This window comes from Protopterus annectens, chromosome 11.part0, assembly GCF_019279795.1.
Source record: "Protopterus annectens isolate FY-2018-M chromosome 11.part0, PAN1.0, whole genome shotgun sequence".
In the NCBI taxonomy this organism is placed as follows: domain Eukaryota; kingdom Metazoa; phylum Chordata; order Ceratodontiformes; family Protopteridae; genus Protopterus; species Protopterus annectens.
In genome coordinates, this window is record NC_056745.1 from 1,101,562,596 (window position 1) to 1,101,580,765 (window position 18,170).

At 40.2% G+C, this 18,170-nt stretch overlaps 1 protein-coding gene across 4 annotated transcripts in view; it reads right to left on the minus strand.

Moving 5' to 3' along the window:
• Nucleotides 1-18,170, minus strand: part of PTPRO (protein tyrosine phosphatase receptor type O) — a 1,723,724-nt gene that overhangs the window by 187,640 nt on the left and 1,517,914 nt on the right. For all 4 annotated transcript variants that reach the window (XM_044088440.1, XM_044088442.1, XM_044088441.1 and 1 more), the window contains one exon: nt 17,663-17,797. In XM_044088440.1, the coding sequence (XP_043944375.1) occupies nt 17,663-17,797 (135 nt within the window). The remainder of the gene's footprint in view (nt 1-17,662; nt 17,798-18,170) is intronic.

Consider the following 18,170-nt stretch of genomic DNA (forward strand, 5'->3'; position numbering starts at 1 on the left):
AATTTATTTTTTCATGCCTCACAACCTGTTTCCATCTGGATATTAAGTAAGTTGTCATGTAGCCAATGAATTGAAATATTTTTTTCTCTTACACTTCATTTTGTCTTGATTGGACTCTCATAATGACTGTTTGGCACCCAGGCAGCATATTTAATTAAAGTTCCAGTTGTTGTGGTTTTGAGAATAGCTCCACCCCTTTCTAGTTGGCCACACCCCATCCAATTGGCCCCACCCATTCAGCTGTCTCCTGCAGCCCTCCTTTAATTTGAAGTCACCAGCCGCCACTGTTTTTGTACCATACATCTGTAGGTTGAGTACTTTCATTGACATATACATATATATATATATATATATATATATATATATATATATATATATAAAGAAAAAATGCATAGCTATATATACTATTAGTTAATAATAAGTAAATTAGATATGGGAGTAACTTTTATATTAGTGACATAGAGTGATAATATATTTAAGGGTAATTTGGTGCAAACTCCTGTATTCTGCTCGTATAAAGGATTTTATTAAATACATAAATAAATATCTGGTAACAGCATGTGGTACTTCTGAAACAGGGTTGATGCAGTTAAAACTTTATATTAAGACAAGATTGTTGAAATCTGTACACTTTTGTTGCATATGATTTGCTTCATTATTTTAGAAGGGTTGTTTAGTGCACTATCTTAGGCTGTTGAAACATGCTTAAATTAATTAGGGCAAGTTGGGTGTGGGAGCCTGAGCAGTGGGGGCTTATATTCTTTTGTGATTTGTTTTAGAATATTGGATTGATGTATCTGTTGTAAACGGGTGCTTGTTTAGGTCAGTAGCTGTGTCTCATTTTTGTTGCAGGTTGATTTATTATGGGTGTAAATTTTGGAGGTTGACTGCAAGGAATTCAGGGAAAATCTTGCTTTATGTTCTAGTGGGAGTTGTGTGTAGGTTATTACATAATTAATTGTGTGATGGTATTTTGCCTACAATGATTTTATAACTCAGATGTAATGTTAGTATCAAACTTTATTAGGTTTTAGGCATGGCATTTCACATAACTGGTAGAATATAATATTTACCTCAGCTTTTGATTGTTAGGTGTGTACACAACCTTGGTTTTGGCAGAATTTTTTTTGCGTAGGACATGTCATGGCATTCTGGAACCCCCACAGCAGCTCAGCAAGTTTTAGTTATAGTGGCATTTTTTTCAAGGAAGAATGAGCAGGGAAACATCATAGGTTCATAGGTAGGTACTAGGCTTTCTGCCTGAAGGCATTTATAAGCCTAGCCAGAATGTGTTGGCTTTAGCTGCCCTCTTTGATTAGTTCCCTGTGCCTCTGTCCAGCAGAGCCACTGAAGTGATCCCTGGGGTAAACTTTCCGTTTCCCATCCACTTGTCAAGGTTTCTCTTGAAGAATGTTAGCAAGGATCTCTGCCTAATGTAGATTGAAATCTTGTTCCAAACCATGGGAAGTCTCTGGGACAGGAATCTATCCCTCCAGCATGTCCTGTTTATTGTTGTGGTGAGGTTTAGATCCCTAGAGTGTGTGGCTCGAGGGGATAAGCTTTTCTTTAGGTGGAGCATGTCCATCAATTCTGGGTTGGACATGGCCTTGTATGTCAGGCAGAGATCACCTCTGAGTAGGCGGTATGCAACTGAGTACAGCTGGAGTTTCTTCAGTCGAGCTGCATAGGGCATCTGTTTGAGGACAGTGATTCTCTTGGCGAGGTACTTCTGTGATCTTTCCAGCTGTTGCAGGTGTCTTGTAAGGTACATCCCAAATGGGGTGTTGTACTCTATGATGGGTTTGATGAGTAGAGGGGCACGATAACTTCTTTTGATCTGGATGCAAACCCTTTTGTGATAAGGTGGGCAATGTAGAAGGATTTTTCTAACCACTTTGGCAATGTGATTATCAAAGAAGAGATTACTATCTACTTGGGTCCCCAGATCCCTTCTTACATCTTCCGTATTTAGGGGACTTCCATCTATGTGGTAGTTTATGGGTACTTTGTTTTTTCCAAAGGGGATGACTATGCACTTTTTGGCATTTAGCTTGAGGCCATGATTTTGACACCAGGTATCCCTCTCAGTGAGACCCTTTTGGAGGATGTCTGTGTCAGCTGGAGAGTCAATTATAGCCCTTAGTTTGCAGTCGTCTGTGAACTTGGTCAGCCTTAGTCCTTCTGTGCTTGCCTGTAGCTCTGAGAAGTATATGCTGAACAGGAGGGGTCCTAGGACTGAGCCCTGGGAAATGCCACTTGTAACCAGTTTCGAGTCAGACCTAGCTCCCACAACTCTTACCATGTGGGTTTTGTCCATGAGCCAGTTGGCAGCCCATCTTGTGACGTAGGGGATTATGTTCAGGCTGGTGAGCTTGTCTATAATACCAGAATGGGGAATGGTGTTGAAGGCCTTTGCAAGGTCTAGGCTGGCTGTGTGTACCACATTTCCCTCATCTATAGCATTGGTAACTGTCTCAAAGAAGTCCATCAGGTTTAGGAGGCATGATCTGCCCTTAACAAAGCCAAACTGGGTAGGGTACAGTGTTTGGAGGTTTCCAATGTCTCTGTTAATGAGTTCCATGATGATGCACTCCATAGCCTTGTAGACCAAGCTAGTCAGACTTATAGGGTGATAGTTCCCAGGGTCTGTTGTGGCTCCACCTTTGTGGAGTGGAATAACCGTTGCTGTGCGCCACTCTATGGGTACGTAACCTGTGGAGAGGCTGAGTTTGCAGAGTGTTTAGGTGAGGGGTTAGTTCGTCTTTGAGCTCATGTAGGACGCAGCCTGGGACACCGTCTGGTCCCAATGATGCTGTGTTTTTGGCTTTGGAGAGGGCTGTTTTAACATGAATGTCTGTGATTTCAGGGGCTCTACATTCTTCTGGTATGGTTATGGGCCCTTTTGGGGGTGAGAGGGGGGTGAAGTTTTCACTGAACCTGTCTGCCAGGATGTTGGTGATATCGGTTGGTTCAGTGTATTTTGTACCATTCTGCACTAACTCAGAGTAGATCTGAGCATTGCCACTTAGATTCTTGACATAGCTAAAGAATGCCTTGTGGTTATCTTTGGAGTCCTTGGCAATTTTTCTTTCGAAGCTCACCTTGGATGATTTTATGAAAGATTGTAGTTTCTTGCTGATACTGATCAGGGATGTCTTCCCTTTTGGGATTTTACTCTTTTCTGTACTAGTTTCTTTCTTCTGTTGTATAGCTTGTTTATGGCAGGAGTCCACCAGACTGGTTTCCTTTTCTTGGAGGAGTGAGTCTTGGTTTTGCTTGGGATAGCATGATCCATGCATTCTTGTAGGTGCCCATAGAATGCATTAGTAAAGGATTTTGCAGCTTGGACAGCATTATCCTTTAGCATGGGGGCTTTGAAACTTTCCACCTCGGTCTTAAGTAATGTGAAGTTTGCTTTTGAAAAGTTTTTCACAGTGGTTTCCTTGTCCAGGGGTGGGGTGGAATGTGGATATCCAAAGTGATTTGTTTATGGTCAGATCTAACCAGTGAGGGGTTGACCTCCGGTGTGGAGCACTGGTTGCCCATGTTGGTGATGACCAGGTCCAATATGTTGTCACCTCTGGTGGGAGTGTTGACCAGTTGATCCAGGGCATTTGAGTTTATAAATTCTAGGAAATGTTGGGCAAAGGAGTTAGTACTTGAGTAGTTCTCCCAGTTAATGTTTGGGTAATTAAAATCACCCAATATTAGGGTGTTTGGTAGGACCTTTATATTTCCCAGTGTTTCCAGAAATGCAGAATGGGGGCCCTGGGACATGTTGGGTGATCTGTAGCAAGATACAATTTGAACTGCAGTTTTGCCCATTGTTAGTTGCATGTGGATGATCTCTGAGGCATCGTGCTGTGCCACTAACCTGGAGGTGTGGGTATCCTTGATGAATATGGATACGTCCCCACCTTTTGTATTTTGGTCCGGGTTCTGTGGCTGAAATGTATGGTATGAGTTGTAGCATGGTAGTGCTGGGGTGCTCTCTGGAGCCTTAAACCAGGTTTCTGTTACTGCACATATATCGATTTTCTCCATACTGAGGAGTACCTCGAGTGCATGCATTTTGAGGTTTAGACTTCTGGCATTGAGTAGAATTACCCACAGTTTTTTGTTACTTGTGCTATTTATAGCGTTGGGTTTGTCTTTTGAGCCTTGCCTAAAAAAAGGCACTATGGGGGTGGAAAGAGCCTTGGCCAGTATTCGAAAGCCTAAGGGTGACAGGTGCAAGGTGTCTCTAGCGAAGCAGCATGGCTTGTCGAGCATGTCATCCCAGGTGGACAGACACTGGATCCCCTTTGAATAACACCAGAAACTTAGCCAATTGTTGAAATTGATAATTTTTTCTTTATACCGTGGTATCATTCTTGGTGAGGCAGGATGCTACTCAGGGTCAGGGTCATACCGGCCTGGGCTATGTGATCAGAGAGCTCTTCCATGTCTCTTTTCATGTAGTCCAGGGAGGTACAGCTCAGATCATTCACACCAACATGGACAATGACAGAGTCGTATTTGTACTTGTTCTGGAGTTACCTGAGTGCTTGTGTTATGTGGCGGATCCTGGCACCTGGCAGGCAGCTAACAGTAACCTTCTCCTTATTCAGCCTAGTGAGTGGGACGTCAGTGTGCCTGACTATAGAGTCACCTATTACTAGTATGTTGGGTATGTTATTTTGCCTTAAGGGCTGTGACTGCATGACACACTGGTTTTGTGAAGTATGTGTTTCATGATTTGTGTTGGGGGGGTGGAGGTTGCTTGGATGTCTGCTTTGGTGGTCTCTGTTGCTTTTGCAGATTTTTATTTAGAGCCTCTGAGTATGTTTTTGTGTATTTGTGTGTGTTTTTTGCCGGTGCTGGTTTAATGGGTCTATGTGAGATTGGTGGTGTGATGCAAGTATTTCCCTTCTCCTCTTGACTGTCTGATCCAGCCTTGGGTTGAGAGAGCTTAGCCTCCAGTTTGGCTGTATAATTGCATCTCTCACATGTATTAGTGTTTGGTGGTAGGACGAAAGGGTTGTCTGTATAGATGAGGTAACATTGCCTCAAAATGCTCAGATTCACCAGCTCGACTGGAGAGTACACCTAAAACTGCCCTATGGACATGACTGGATAGGTACAGTGAACTGTTTTACTGAATGGCTGGTAAAGTCAAATAGAGAACCTTGTCCTTCTGTACAGTATAGGAGGGTCTAGTGCTAGAGTTTATAAGTGCTTGCTATGAGTTTTGAGCAAGTGCCGGTCTGAGAAATGAATGGCTTTAGTGCTTAAGTTGAAAGTTTGTCTAGTTCCAAGGGAAAAATTGAAGAGGAGACTGTGGAGCCGGGAATAGTTATACCCTAGCTAACCGGCACTGCCCGGCATGCAAAACCAGGCAAATGCTGTATTTATAGCAGGGAAATGAAAGAGATAGAAATTAGCCCAAAATGGCCAATAGACAACTAATTTCTGGGCTAAAACCACTCCTCCAGGGACAGATAAGCTGCTCAAAGCTCCTCTCTCTCACAGGTTAACAGACAAACTTCCTTCTGTCCAAGTAAGGTATGGGCAAACACAGAGATTTGTAACACAGCCCTGAATTCAGCACTTAACCTTAAAACTGGACTATACTAGCTTAGAAAGGTGGGAAACAAGTATATATATATATATATATATATATATATATATATATATTTTTTTTTTTTTCAAAAAATATAGTCGATCAAAAAAACACTTTAAATGCACAGAAAAGGATACTTATTGTTATATATCTCAGATCAGAATGAGGGCTATACATTCTCAATCCTCGCAGCAGCAGCACAGCATACAAGCATCCCAACTTTTAAAATAAGTGGAACTTTGCATGGCTCTTATTTGATCATATTATACACATAAGGCTGTTTCAACTTAGCCTTACAGAGAAACTTTGATGCCTCCGCAGATTTGGGCCCTAGAGTGGGAGCAGGTACTGATGGTGCAGTTACCATTACCCAACTTGCATAGGAGGTCTGAGAAGGTCATGGGTTCAGAGAGGGAGGTCCCACCCTATTCAAATGAGCATATTCCCCAGTTCTTGTCCCCATGTCTACCCTTGGCTTCACATATCGCAAATCACCTGGCTCTCATGCCACAGTATACGTTATCTCTAAGGTCAAAGATAACATTATGTCACAAGTGATAATTCAATAAAAGTGTATGGAAAAAGAAAGATAAGATTATAAAAGGGGAGTTTGCAGATATTTTTTATCTAATGGATAAAGAGCATACTGGATGTTGATAACACTTCTAAGAAGGACTTGATGGCAGCCTTGGACCGCTGAAGAACTGGGATACCTGGTTCTTCAGTTTTGTGATATTTATGGCTGTAATCATTGAGAAGGATTCCACCCAAGCACTGCCTTTATTAGCTTATTTTTTAGCCAAACAGGAAGCCCACCAAGTAAATGAGGGTGTAGGGTGGTTGAATTATGACCAGCATTTCAGGAAGCTGAAAGTCCTTGATAGTTCCCTTAGATGGGAGTCAAGATACCCTTGACATATGGCTCAGTGCCATGATGGACAAGGAGGTGCCTATTTGCATTGATGGAGGGGTTGCTAATATAAATGATACAAGATTTTGCTGATCATTCAATCAGGGTAAATGTGTCCTGCCTATTTGCAAATATAACCACTTGTTTTCAGTATGTGGGAAGGGTCATCCTGTTTCCAGGTGTTGAGGCTTGCTGCCTAAGAACAAGTGGAATTTTCCTACATCTTCCTTTTGTGCCAATCCACCTTTTTGTGGACATGGGGGTGGGTTCTTTGGTAGGGACCCAAATGTGCCACACCAGGCTTATACCCCCATTTGTCTAGATAAGTTATCCTATTGGCTGTTAGATTACCTGGGTCAAAGGCCAGCAGCCACCCTTATTAAAGGCTTTTCCATAGGCTTTCTAATCTACTCCATAGCCCTGTTAGATTCTAAGTTACTTAACAATTTGTAATCCATCAAAGGACACAAACACATTGCTGCTAGGTTAATAGGAAAGAGCGATGAGGTGGCAGGATAATTGGCCCCTTTTCATCCCCTCCATGGTTTTTATTTAAAATTTCCCCCATCAGCCTGGTTCCCAAGAAACAGGAGGGTGAGTTCAAATTGAATTGTCACTTAACTCACCTATCAGGGGGGGTTAGTCAATGATTTTATTGACACCAAACTGACCAAAGTATATTATTCTTCTTTGGATCAGGTGGCAGAGGTTATCATGGGCTATACAGACCCTGGCTGTGTAAGATGGATATCCAATCTGTTTTCCATCTTCTTTCTGTGAGACAAGAGCATACCTCTCAACCTGGAAACATCAAAAATCTGGACAATCGTCCATGAAAAGTAGTACCAACTGGCCAAAAATCTGTACACTGATTAACATAAAATTGACGTACATAATTATGTAACCCCACCCACTCTGATGGAATTTTGGAATAACGACATTCATTCCACTCTGCTGTACTGTGTGTGTGTGACAGTCGTACCTTTTAGTGGTTGCAAAATACCCTTCCTTTGCTTGGCGATACTGTTCCATTGACCTGTGTGTGACTTCAGCACCACATTGACTGTTTCTCAATCCCACCTGTGTGTTGTGCTGTCCACTGGCCTACTCTCACTTCTGTATAAAGTTACAAACTCTTTCCTTGGCACATTAAACACAGTCAGCCTGGCACAGGATCTATGTTAAGCTTCTCTCTCTGAATCTTGTCCATTTTTTCCCTAGTTTTAAGTTAAATGTAACAAATGCATGACAGGTCATTTTCTGTATACTGATCACTTGTTTTATGGGAAAGTGAGTGAGCTCTTTCTTCACTAGAGCACTCTTAGAGCAGTGAATAAAAACAAAGATTAAATTGATTCACTTTCTAAACAGCAACATTTAAGAATTAGAAAACATTACCCTTCTAAAAAAAAATTTAAAGAAGTGCTTAACAATTTTCTTCATGTTTCCTGTCTCCTGCTGCCCAGACAAATGGTTGGCATACCCTGAATCCCAGTTATAAGTGCCAAGTCACCAGTGATGGAAGTAATTCATTACAAAAGTAAAGTTACTGTAACTTATTACAATTTTGAGTAACCAGTAATATAACACATTACTTTTTCAAAACAGTAATGAAGTAATAGTAATATATTACTTTTTTTAGTAACTAGTAACTAGTTACTTATGCATTACTTTGCAAAATCACAGGTCGGGAGACCTGCCAGAGCAGATAAAGTGACCAAAAAAAAGGGGGTCTTTGCTGCTGAGTGTTTCTGCCCCCTTCCAGGTTTACTGTATGATACACTGCTCTTTGTAATACACAACCCTGCATTAGCTAGAACTGTGCATCCTTAAGGACACCTCCTTGCAGTACACCATTGCTTTTAGCATACTTAAAGCAAAATGCTGCACCTTTACAGATAGTATGTCAATCTTTAGCTCCCCAACATTACTGGGGACCTCTTATCACTATGAATATGCCCAGAAATGAAATTCCCATTGCATCTCCAAAAGAATTGACTTCCAAGGAGACACAATCCACAAGCAATAAAATACAGTTAATACCAGTTGTCCATTTTCATATTTACCTCCATTAGGTGAAAACGGCCCTACATGTCAACAATGATACATTCCTCCTAACTTCCTGAATGCCAGGCTAGAACTCCCTTTCTCCCGATTCTGTCTAATATCCCCACCACCACATTCAAAGAAACAACTCAAACTATCTCTCAGTGTATTGGTCACAAGCGATATCAATCAAACATAATAGCTACTAGATGCTGGCTGAGACAGCACTGCCAAGGCATGTTACAAGACTGGGAATAATTTGTCTCTTGTAAGTTTTAGAGGTACTGTTTATAATATAGGACTTTGTATGAATGGTTGCCAATTTTATTATCAGCATACTACTTTAGGGCTTCTGATTTTGTCTTAGAATTGTACACTTAAAATTGTTGACTGTAAAAGATGGACAGCTGTAAACAATGACACATAATGACCAACAGCTATTCGGCTAATTCATCTCTTCTTAGTCTGTAATATTTTAAAGTCAGTAAAACTGTTATTTAAAATGTCTCCCTGTTATGAGACTTTTATCCCTTCTTATTTTTTTTCCTTTGAACCTGCCTCTAGCAGTAAAAGGTTGTTACACAACTATTTACACTATTTGATGCTGCTAGCTTTTCAAATGCCCAAATTGAGACTTTTTTGTATGAGAGACTTTGCAGGACAAAAAATACCCATGGCATCTCTACTCCATGGTGGCAGCATCTTCTCTTTTAAGAACACTGTGTGCATTACACGTGTGCCAACTCGAATGTTAACATGTTCCTCACATTCACATGGAATTTAAAATAGCCATTCCATTGAAAGAGAAGGTAAGTAGGTAAGAAAGTGAGCATGTGTATATGTATATGTATATGTGTATATGTGTGTATGTATGTGTGTGTGTGTGTATGGATATATATATGTATATATATATATATATATATATATATATATATATATATATATATATATATATATATATATATATATATAGTTTAAATTAGTGCTTCCATTCATTTGCTGCTCGGTTAAAAAAACTCCAGCTCTACTCAGTTGCATACCGCCTACTTCGAGGCGATCTATGCCTGACATATAAAGCTATGTCCAACCCAAAATTAATGGACATGCTCCACCTCAGTAAATCTAAATCCCTTAGAGCCACGCACTTGAGGGACTTGAACCTCAGCACAGAAATAAATAGAACATACTGGAGGGACAGATTCATAACCCAGAAGCTCCCTTCGCTCTGGAATAGAATTCCAATTCATGTTAGGCAGAGCACCTCACTGACTCTCTTCAAGAAGAATCTTGATGAGTGGATGGAGGATCGTAGGTTTGTCCCGGGGATTACTTCAGTGTCACTATTAGACAGAGGCACAGTAAACTAAACTTTAAAAAGGGCACAGTATACTCAAATCAAGGGGTGGCGTAAGCCAAACACAATCGGGCTAGGCTTATAAATGCCCCAGGGCAGATAGCCTAGTATGAACCTATGAACCTATGAACCTATTTCTGTATGAGAGAGAAAGTGCATGTGTATGTAATTTAAACTATCCTTTCTGCTTGTATGAGAGAGAAGGTGTGTGTTACTGTGTGTGTGTGTGTGTGTGTGTGTGTGTGTGTGTGTGTGTGTGTGTGTGTGTGTGTGTGTGTGTGTGTGTGTGTGTGTGTGTGTGTGTGTGTGCGTGTGTGTGTGTGTGTGTGTGTGTGTGTGTGTGTCAACTGTCCAGATTTAGCCTCATAGCTTTGGTGGGATTGTCATACAATTTGTTGTTTTCTGGCAAATCCTGGAGGACTGAAGTCACTAAATAATGACATATATGAGATTCAGACTTCATATCCTTCAGAAAATACATACTAAGACAAATCCTGTTATTCTAGCAACTTTCTAAGTTAAAAAAGCAATATTTAAAATGTATCCCTATTTTGGGCCATTGTATCCCCATTATTTCAGACTTTGTCCAGATTTCTTGCACTAAGAGGTTGAAGGGTATGCATACCTCTCAATTGTCTAGACGTTTGCCTTATATTTTGGATTATTCCTTAACATTTGAGGTTTTCCGGCAAATCACTGAGGACTGAAATAATTAAATAATGTCAAACATTTGAGTTTCAATTTCTTTTAGAAAATGCATGGCAAGGCAAATGTCATTTTAACAAATTTCTAAGTCTATAATAGCAATATTTAAAATCTGTCCCTATTTTGGGGCCTTTGTCCCATTATTTTACACTTTGTCCAGATTTCTTATGCTAAGAGGTTGAGAGGTACGGAGCTATGGTATGTAATGCCCTAGTTGGAGAGGGGGGCAGATTAGTCAATTAACTTGATCAGGCTTGACCCTACTGGTTATAGGAGACAAGAGCCTGAACCCTGTACACGGACTACCAGACTGCTGAAGGAATTGAGCTTCAGTGGAGACTGGAGACAATAGCCCAAATCCTCTACATCAACGTCCAGACTGCTGACGTGACTGTAAGTTTGAGTTTTAGTACATTTTCCCAGAATTATGAGTTTCAGTGCATTTTTAAGAGATTATGAGTTTCATTTCATTTCATGAAATTGTGAGTTTCAATGGAAGATAAGTTTACTGCTGCTCATACTAAGTCTATTTTCAATGTGCAGGTAACTGTTTTGTTTAGCAAATGGCAGTCACTGTTTGTGCTGTAGAATTTGAAAGCAGTGTTAGTAGCATGATTGCCTTTGGTGCAGAAAGCTGTGGATTCTACTCCCCACAACATGTAGATGGAGTGCTGATATTGCAGTGCCCTTTTGATTGCTGATTATTTGGTGCATTTTAAGAGGGATAGGGATTTTACACTCCTGAGTGTGTCCTCTGTGTGAGATGCCTAGTAACTATGAACTTGTTATCAGTCATTTCCTATTGCAGTATTACATTAAAAGAAATTGTTAAGCTGGTAACAGGCAATTCATTCTTCAAGGGCAGGAGGCACTGAATTTGTAGATGAAACATTGAAATGTAAAGTTGTTTTGCCAGTAGCAACCTCTTCATTAGATACAGATGTGTAATTTAATGTGGAATTATTTGGATGGCTTTTACTTCTACAGAGATTGTGTTTACTGAGTGATACTGGTGGATTGTAATGTGACATGTAATATAACAATTGATAAACTATACTTATGTAAAAGTAACTCAAGAGTAACTTGTTACTTTAGTTAGTAACTAGTAATAGTTGTATATTACTTTTTTAGAAAAGTAATAAGTAATAGTAATATATTACCTTCACTGAAAAGTAACTAGTAATAGTAACTTATTACTTTTATAAGTAACTAGCACAACACTACAAGTCACCTAGCAATGAAGATGAATGAATGATCAAACTAGTGTGTAAAAAGCCCTGTGCTCATAACTTCATATTGCAATTGTGATGCAGCAGCATATAGAAGACATCTTCACTCTTTTTCTACTCAAAAAATAAATAGATAGTTATGACTTTTGCAGTGTGATGTAACTTCTACTGACTTCATTTGAGAAAATGGGAAATACATCCATTTATCTGCATTTGAAGGTATCCTGAAAGTTATGTAAAATTCCCAAGAAAAGGTGATAACTGCTTCTGAACATAATGGGCTAAGGCATTATGGACAGAAGAGAATAAAGATCAGATTAATTTATGCACTCAACAATGCCAAATGGGCAGCCACGGTGGTGCAGCGGTTAGCATTGTTGCCTCACAGCAAGAGGTTCTCTGGTTCGATCCTCGGCTGGGGTGCCTTCTGTGCGGAATCTGCATGTCCTCCCTGTGGTTGCGTGGGTTTCCTCCGGGTGCTCTGGTTTCCTCCCACATCCCAAAGACATGCTGTAGGTGGATTGAACACTCTAAATTGGTCCTAGGCATGAGTGCATGTGTGTGTGTGCCTTCTGTGGAAGGTTGGGTGCCGGGCTGGCAACTCGACACTGTAAAATTCCACTGCCAATCATGAGTGGACATGTGATCCGCTGTGGTGACCCCTATCCGGGAATAAGCCGAAAGAAGAAGAAGAAAAACAACAATGCCAAATAAGACATTGGGGAGGATGGCAGAATGGTTAAGGTGTTTACCTTGCAGACACAAGGTGCAGGGTTTGATTCTCACATGGGGTAATTGGCTAGGCTTAAAATGGCCTGCAAGGGCAATTAGCCTAGTACTAATCTATGAATCTATAATCTTAAGCTGGGTATTACCCTGCATTTTTTATCTCACCCACAGCAATGTTTACTGGATTACTGCAGCAGTGAACCTGGGGGTGTTATTTGCCAAAACTGTCATTTTATCATTACAGAGATACATCACACAAGAAAATGACAAAGCTTAACAGTCATATTAACATTCAAACTTTTCAGTGCTGAAGTCTTGTATACTGATCATCTGTCAACTCAATGCAACCAGTTAAAAGACTACAAGGTAAAGTATATACATGATGGATATGTAGCTGTAAGAAATTGGCATAACATAGGTAGCTTTAAACAAGGTCTGTGCTACAGCTGAATGCTCTCTTACAAGACAAAATTACTTGCTTCTAGTACAGAATCTCGCTGCATATTTGTTTTCTCAAATTCTCATATATGTCACGTACCATTTCTGATGTGAAAAAATAAGAAGTTACTAAAATCATGCATCATGCACTTGACAGAAAATAAATAATCATGTTGCAATAAGATTTGATCAACAATGCTAGTGGAATGTTGCCCATCTGATTGCTGCCTCAGATAAATGAACTTCTGCTAGTAGTGTACCAGATAGCTACTGATCACAAATTTCACAGTGCAGAGCAGAACCTTTTCTGATACTCGTGTTTTTATTTTTTACTTACCTGGAGGTCGAGCTCCCAGAGATAGAGAAAGTATATTTTCTCATCCTCCTAGCTAGTGTGGACATGGGTGGGTGCTGGGCAGACTCTTCTGCAGAACTTAAATAAAATTATGCACACAGCTCCAGTCTGGAGTCCACTCACTGCTGCAGCTATAATAAATACAATACAAATTACAGTCCGATGGAGTCCGACCCCGACCGAGTCTGACAGGCAGTCGTCTGCCTCACAAAGTTGATGTCATCACTCACACCCCTGCATGTTGATGATGTTTTAGGATATGCTGGCAATGTGTGAAGATGTCAGACATTATTTCAACTAGTAAATAACAATTAACATTTTTTTTTAAATTGGGAATTGAAGGGCCACTCAGGAATTCATGGCACCGCATTATTTAGATCTCGAAAGCAGTAAATACTGAGGAATTCAGTGTGGTTGAGAGGTATGGACAAGAGGATTAGCCTTGCCTAGGTTTTCAGTTCAATGGGAAGATATTTTTCGACATAGCAATGCCAGTTGGGTGTGCTGTGGCTTGTGCAACATTCTAAATATTTAGCACTGATTTACATTGGTGCTGGCAAAAATGGGCCCCCTGCCAGTCAGCAGTACACTACCTAGATTTTGATAGTGGGGAGGATCAAGATGGTGCTTGGGAAGGGATGTCCATTTTCAAGCAGCTTTGCAACAAGTTGGGGATTACCTTGGCTAATGATAAGTCAGAGGGAAAAAGTTAAGTCCTGCCTTTTTTTGGGTTTAGAAATAGATATCACTGATAACTCCTTCAAGCTTCCTCTGTCCAAACTTCAACAAGTCCGGCAGTTACTTTGGAGATTCTTGCATTCCAGCAAATTACAGGTAGGAGACATCATGTAGTTACATGGTTTGCTAAACTTTGTCTGACCAAACAGGTTAAAGAGGACCTTTGATTATGGCTTACATTATTGAGCCAGTTTTATGGAGTTTCTTTTTGGCAGTCCCCATGGACCACAACCACTAACCTTGAGCTTTTTACAATGCAGCTGGGGGGGGGGGTCTGGTATGGGGGGTTATTTTATGGGTAGCTGGTTTGTTGAAAGGTGGCCAGAATGTTGGTTCATGGAGAGGAGGAGGGACATCACGTTTTTAGAATTTTTCCTATTTGGGTGCAGTGTTAATATGGAGAGATAGATTACGTGACAAGAGGATCATTTTTCACTCAGATAATATTGCAGTGATTCACGCTCTCAAAAAAAAACATTCTTCTAGGTCCAAGTGCGTCCACTCCATCATCAGGCTTTTAGTTTTGCTGAATCTACAAATTAATTTGTCATTTTTTTGTGTTCATATTCCTGGTCATCTTAATCTTATAGCTGACAGTCTTTCCCAGTTTCAGTTTGCCAAGTTTCACCTCTTGTCCATGCATTCAGATCTAAAAGGTACCCCAGTTCCTGTGGGAGTCTGGCTGATTGGAGAAGACTTGCATTACAGGTTTTGGCAAATTCTTGGGCCAGCAGCACTAGAAAAGCTTACTTGTCCTCCCTCCAGGTTTTCAAGGCATTCTGCAGGCCTTTGATTCCTGGTCCCAGGCCATGGGGGGTGTACAGTTGTTGCTGCATTTTTTTGTGGCTAGGTTCACAGTGGGGAATTCATCTATAACTCTCAGTGTACACCTTGCAGCTTTGGGATGGTTTCACCATTTTTTGGGCCTTCAGGATGTGTCAGGACATTGGGATATGGGGAGGATACTTAAGGGCCTAGAAAACATATGGGGACCTTCCCAGCATTCCAGAAAAGTTGTTGGTAGACATATGCTTCCCATTGTTATTCAAGGACTTTATAGGACCATTGGTCAATTTCACTTTTTTGTCTATATAGCTGCTTTGTTCACCCCTTTGTATGTGGGTGCTTTCCAGGCCAATGTACTTTTCTTTTACCTTTGCTGGGAGGATCTTGTCATTCACAGGGAGTTTGTCATTATTTGGTTAAAGAAAGCCAGGACCGCTCAAGTTAGTAGAGGTTAGCAGGTGTATCTGGATGAGACTAGTAGGCTAGTCACTTGCCCCTTGCGTTGGGTCAGTTTGCTATTTAATATTACCCCCTTGGAGCAAAGATCAGGCTTAGTTTTCATGCAGGCCTCAGGCAGGCGTTTTAACCTATCACAGATGAACACATTTCTTACAGAGGCTTTGGCAGGGAAAGGAATTCACCCATGAGGATACTCCTTTCATTCCTTTTGGATAGGCTGTACCTCAGAGTTGGCCATAGAAGGGCACTCTCTGCAGGTCATTTAAAGAATGGGAAGGTGAGTTTCTGATTGCTTTTTTGTCATACATCAGACATTAATTTTTATTTCTGTTGCAGGGAAGGAGGTGATTTGGCTCTTGGGTCATTCTTTATTCAGAGAGTATCCATCTGAGCCTTGGCCTGCCCAGCTAGTCGTGCAAGTTCTTTTGACAGTAACCAGTGGACAGTTCATTCTTTTTGTTTCCCCTGCATTAGTTGGTTTCAATTTTGAGAAATATGGTGTAAGATTACCATGGAAGAATTCTTGCAGCATTGTGATAATTCACCTAGATGGAAATGATCTGGGTCAAGACACTAAGAATATATTGTTGGCCAGAATCTTATCTGATATGGACCACTTGTGGCAGCTATATCCAAAGGTAGCTTTCTTTTGGTCTGCCATCATCCCTAGACTGTACTGAAGGGCACTAGAAGACCTAGTGTAATTGAGAAAGCAGGCATTTTATCAACTACAGAGTCAAGTGGGCTGCTAGCCAAATTGGTTTTCAGGTGATTTATCACAATAATATTGACAGACTGGAGCCTGACTTCTATGATTTGGACAAATGTTCATTTAAATAACATGGGGTTTAATTTAGTTTGGATATAGTTGTCACTATTCAAAGATCTTACAAAGTTTAACTTGTTTTCTGTCATAACCCAGAATTTATTTGTGAGGCCGTTGATTTGGGGGGAATGGCATGGCATACTGGGTTGGCGGCAGCCTTATAGCTTCACCCCCACCTAGTGTTCCCCCTTGTTCTTGTTCAGCGGCCTCGGCTCTCCTTAAGTTGGACCCAGATTTGACCGGTGGCCTCATCAAGGGGTATGTGGCTTGTAAGTATGAGTTAAATGGGTTTGCCACCAGGTCCGAGGTAGCTAGGAATATGCACCTATTTTTTTCTCTGAAGTGACAGCCAGAACAGGCTGGTGTATGCCAACTGGCTTGAGGTTATGGTTTGATGGTATTTCTTGATAAGTTGCATATTAATTACTTATGGCATCACTATTAGTTGTCCTTGACTGTATATAAAAAAAGTTTGCAAAGTCAATCTGGTGTGTTTAGTGATTCAGCTCAGTGGACAACTTATGTAATCTAGTTTCTTTAATATGGAATTTTGATCCCACAGCTGTATGTATTATAAGTATTATATCATCAAATACTGAAAGCATAAAATTGTGAATGATACAACAAACACAAGCAGATGAATAAGTATTTAACTTGGCATCAAAAATTCCTACCACTTGAACAAAAATTACAAAACTATACCACACTTACAAAAGACACAAACTTTCTAAAAACGCCTCTCTGTGCAACCCATGTGGCGGGATTCTCCCATACCCTTGAAATTATATATATACCCATTCCACAGTCACACAAACATGAAGAAGGAAGAACTCTCCCTGAACAAAGTAATCTCTGCTGACATACACAGACACACACATACAGAAAATTCTCATGCTGTGCTATCCTCTACAGCTATATTCATACTAGTTAAACAACCTTCCTCTTTACAGAATGTCTCCTCATTAAGATGGTCAGTGCACAATATTTCACTTACTAAACTTCTTGACCATATGTGACACGGTAAAATGTGAAGTTAGAATATTTTGCATTCGGCATTTAATGAATCACCACAAACATGTTGATTAGATGCATTTTTGAGGTTTTGTACTATATAATTCTTTGGAATCACTGTATTGCAGTGTGCACTATATTGTAAGTATGGTATTCACTGATATGACTGCCTCAAAAATGACACTGTTAAAAAACAATTCAGTATATGACTGCCTGAAAAATGCCACTGTTAAAAACCAATTCAATATTTCACTTAATAAATATATAAACACTCCATTTATATATACTGTACACATTCAGTAAACATGAATATTTCACACTAAATGTAAACACAGCAAAACACATCAGCTCTGCATGTACATTTAATATTAGCAATCAAAAATTTTCAATAGGATAGTTCCTAACCGAAAAACAACACAAAACTACACGTGAAATCAGCATATGTCTACAGTAATATGCAAATATTTATCTTACCCTTCTTCTTTCATTGCACTGTGTCAGCATGACAATGATTGGTGATTTCTGTTGCAGCACCATCTTCCAGAAGTCATAACGCGTCTCTGGCAGTGGCCCTTGAGTTGCAATATACTCCTGGCGAGAATTGTAGCCCTAAAACAACAAATTGATATATACAAATATCAATGTGTTGCAAAATCATTTTGACACAAAGTCACAAACTATAAGCTAACACTGATTTTGTTAACCAAAAGAAATATTTATGTATACATTTTTCTTTTCAATATTTCTCTCTTTTCTTAATATACTCAGAAAAGTCTCACAAACAGCATCCACTACTGTATGAGTGAGGCAGTTTATTATCTATTGGTTAACATAAGGGTTTAAATTTAGTTTGACATAGGATTTGACTAGGTAGAGGTATGCTGTGTGTACTTTGTGTGCTGCATGCACTGTGTGCACTGTGGGTACTCTGTGCACTGTGTTTACTGTCTGTACTGTGTGCATGGTGTGTACTGTGTGTACT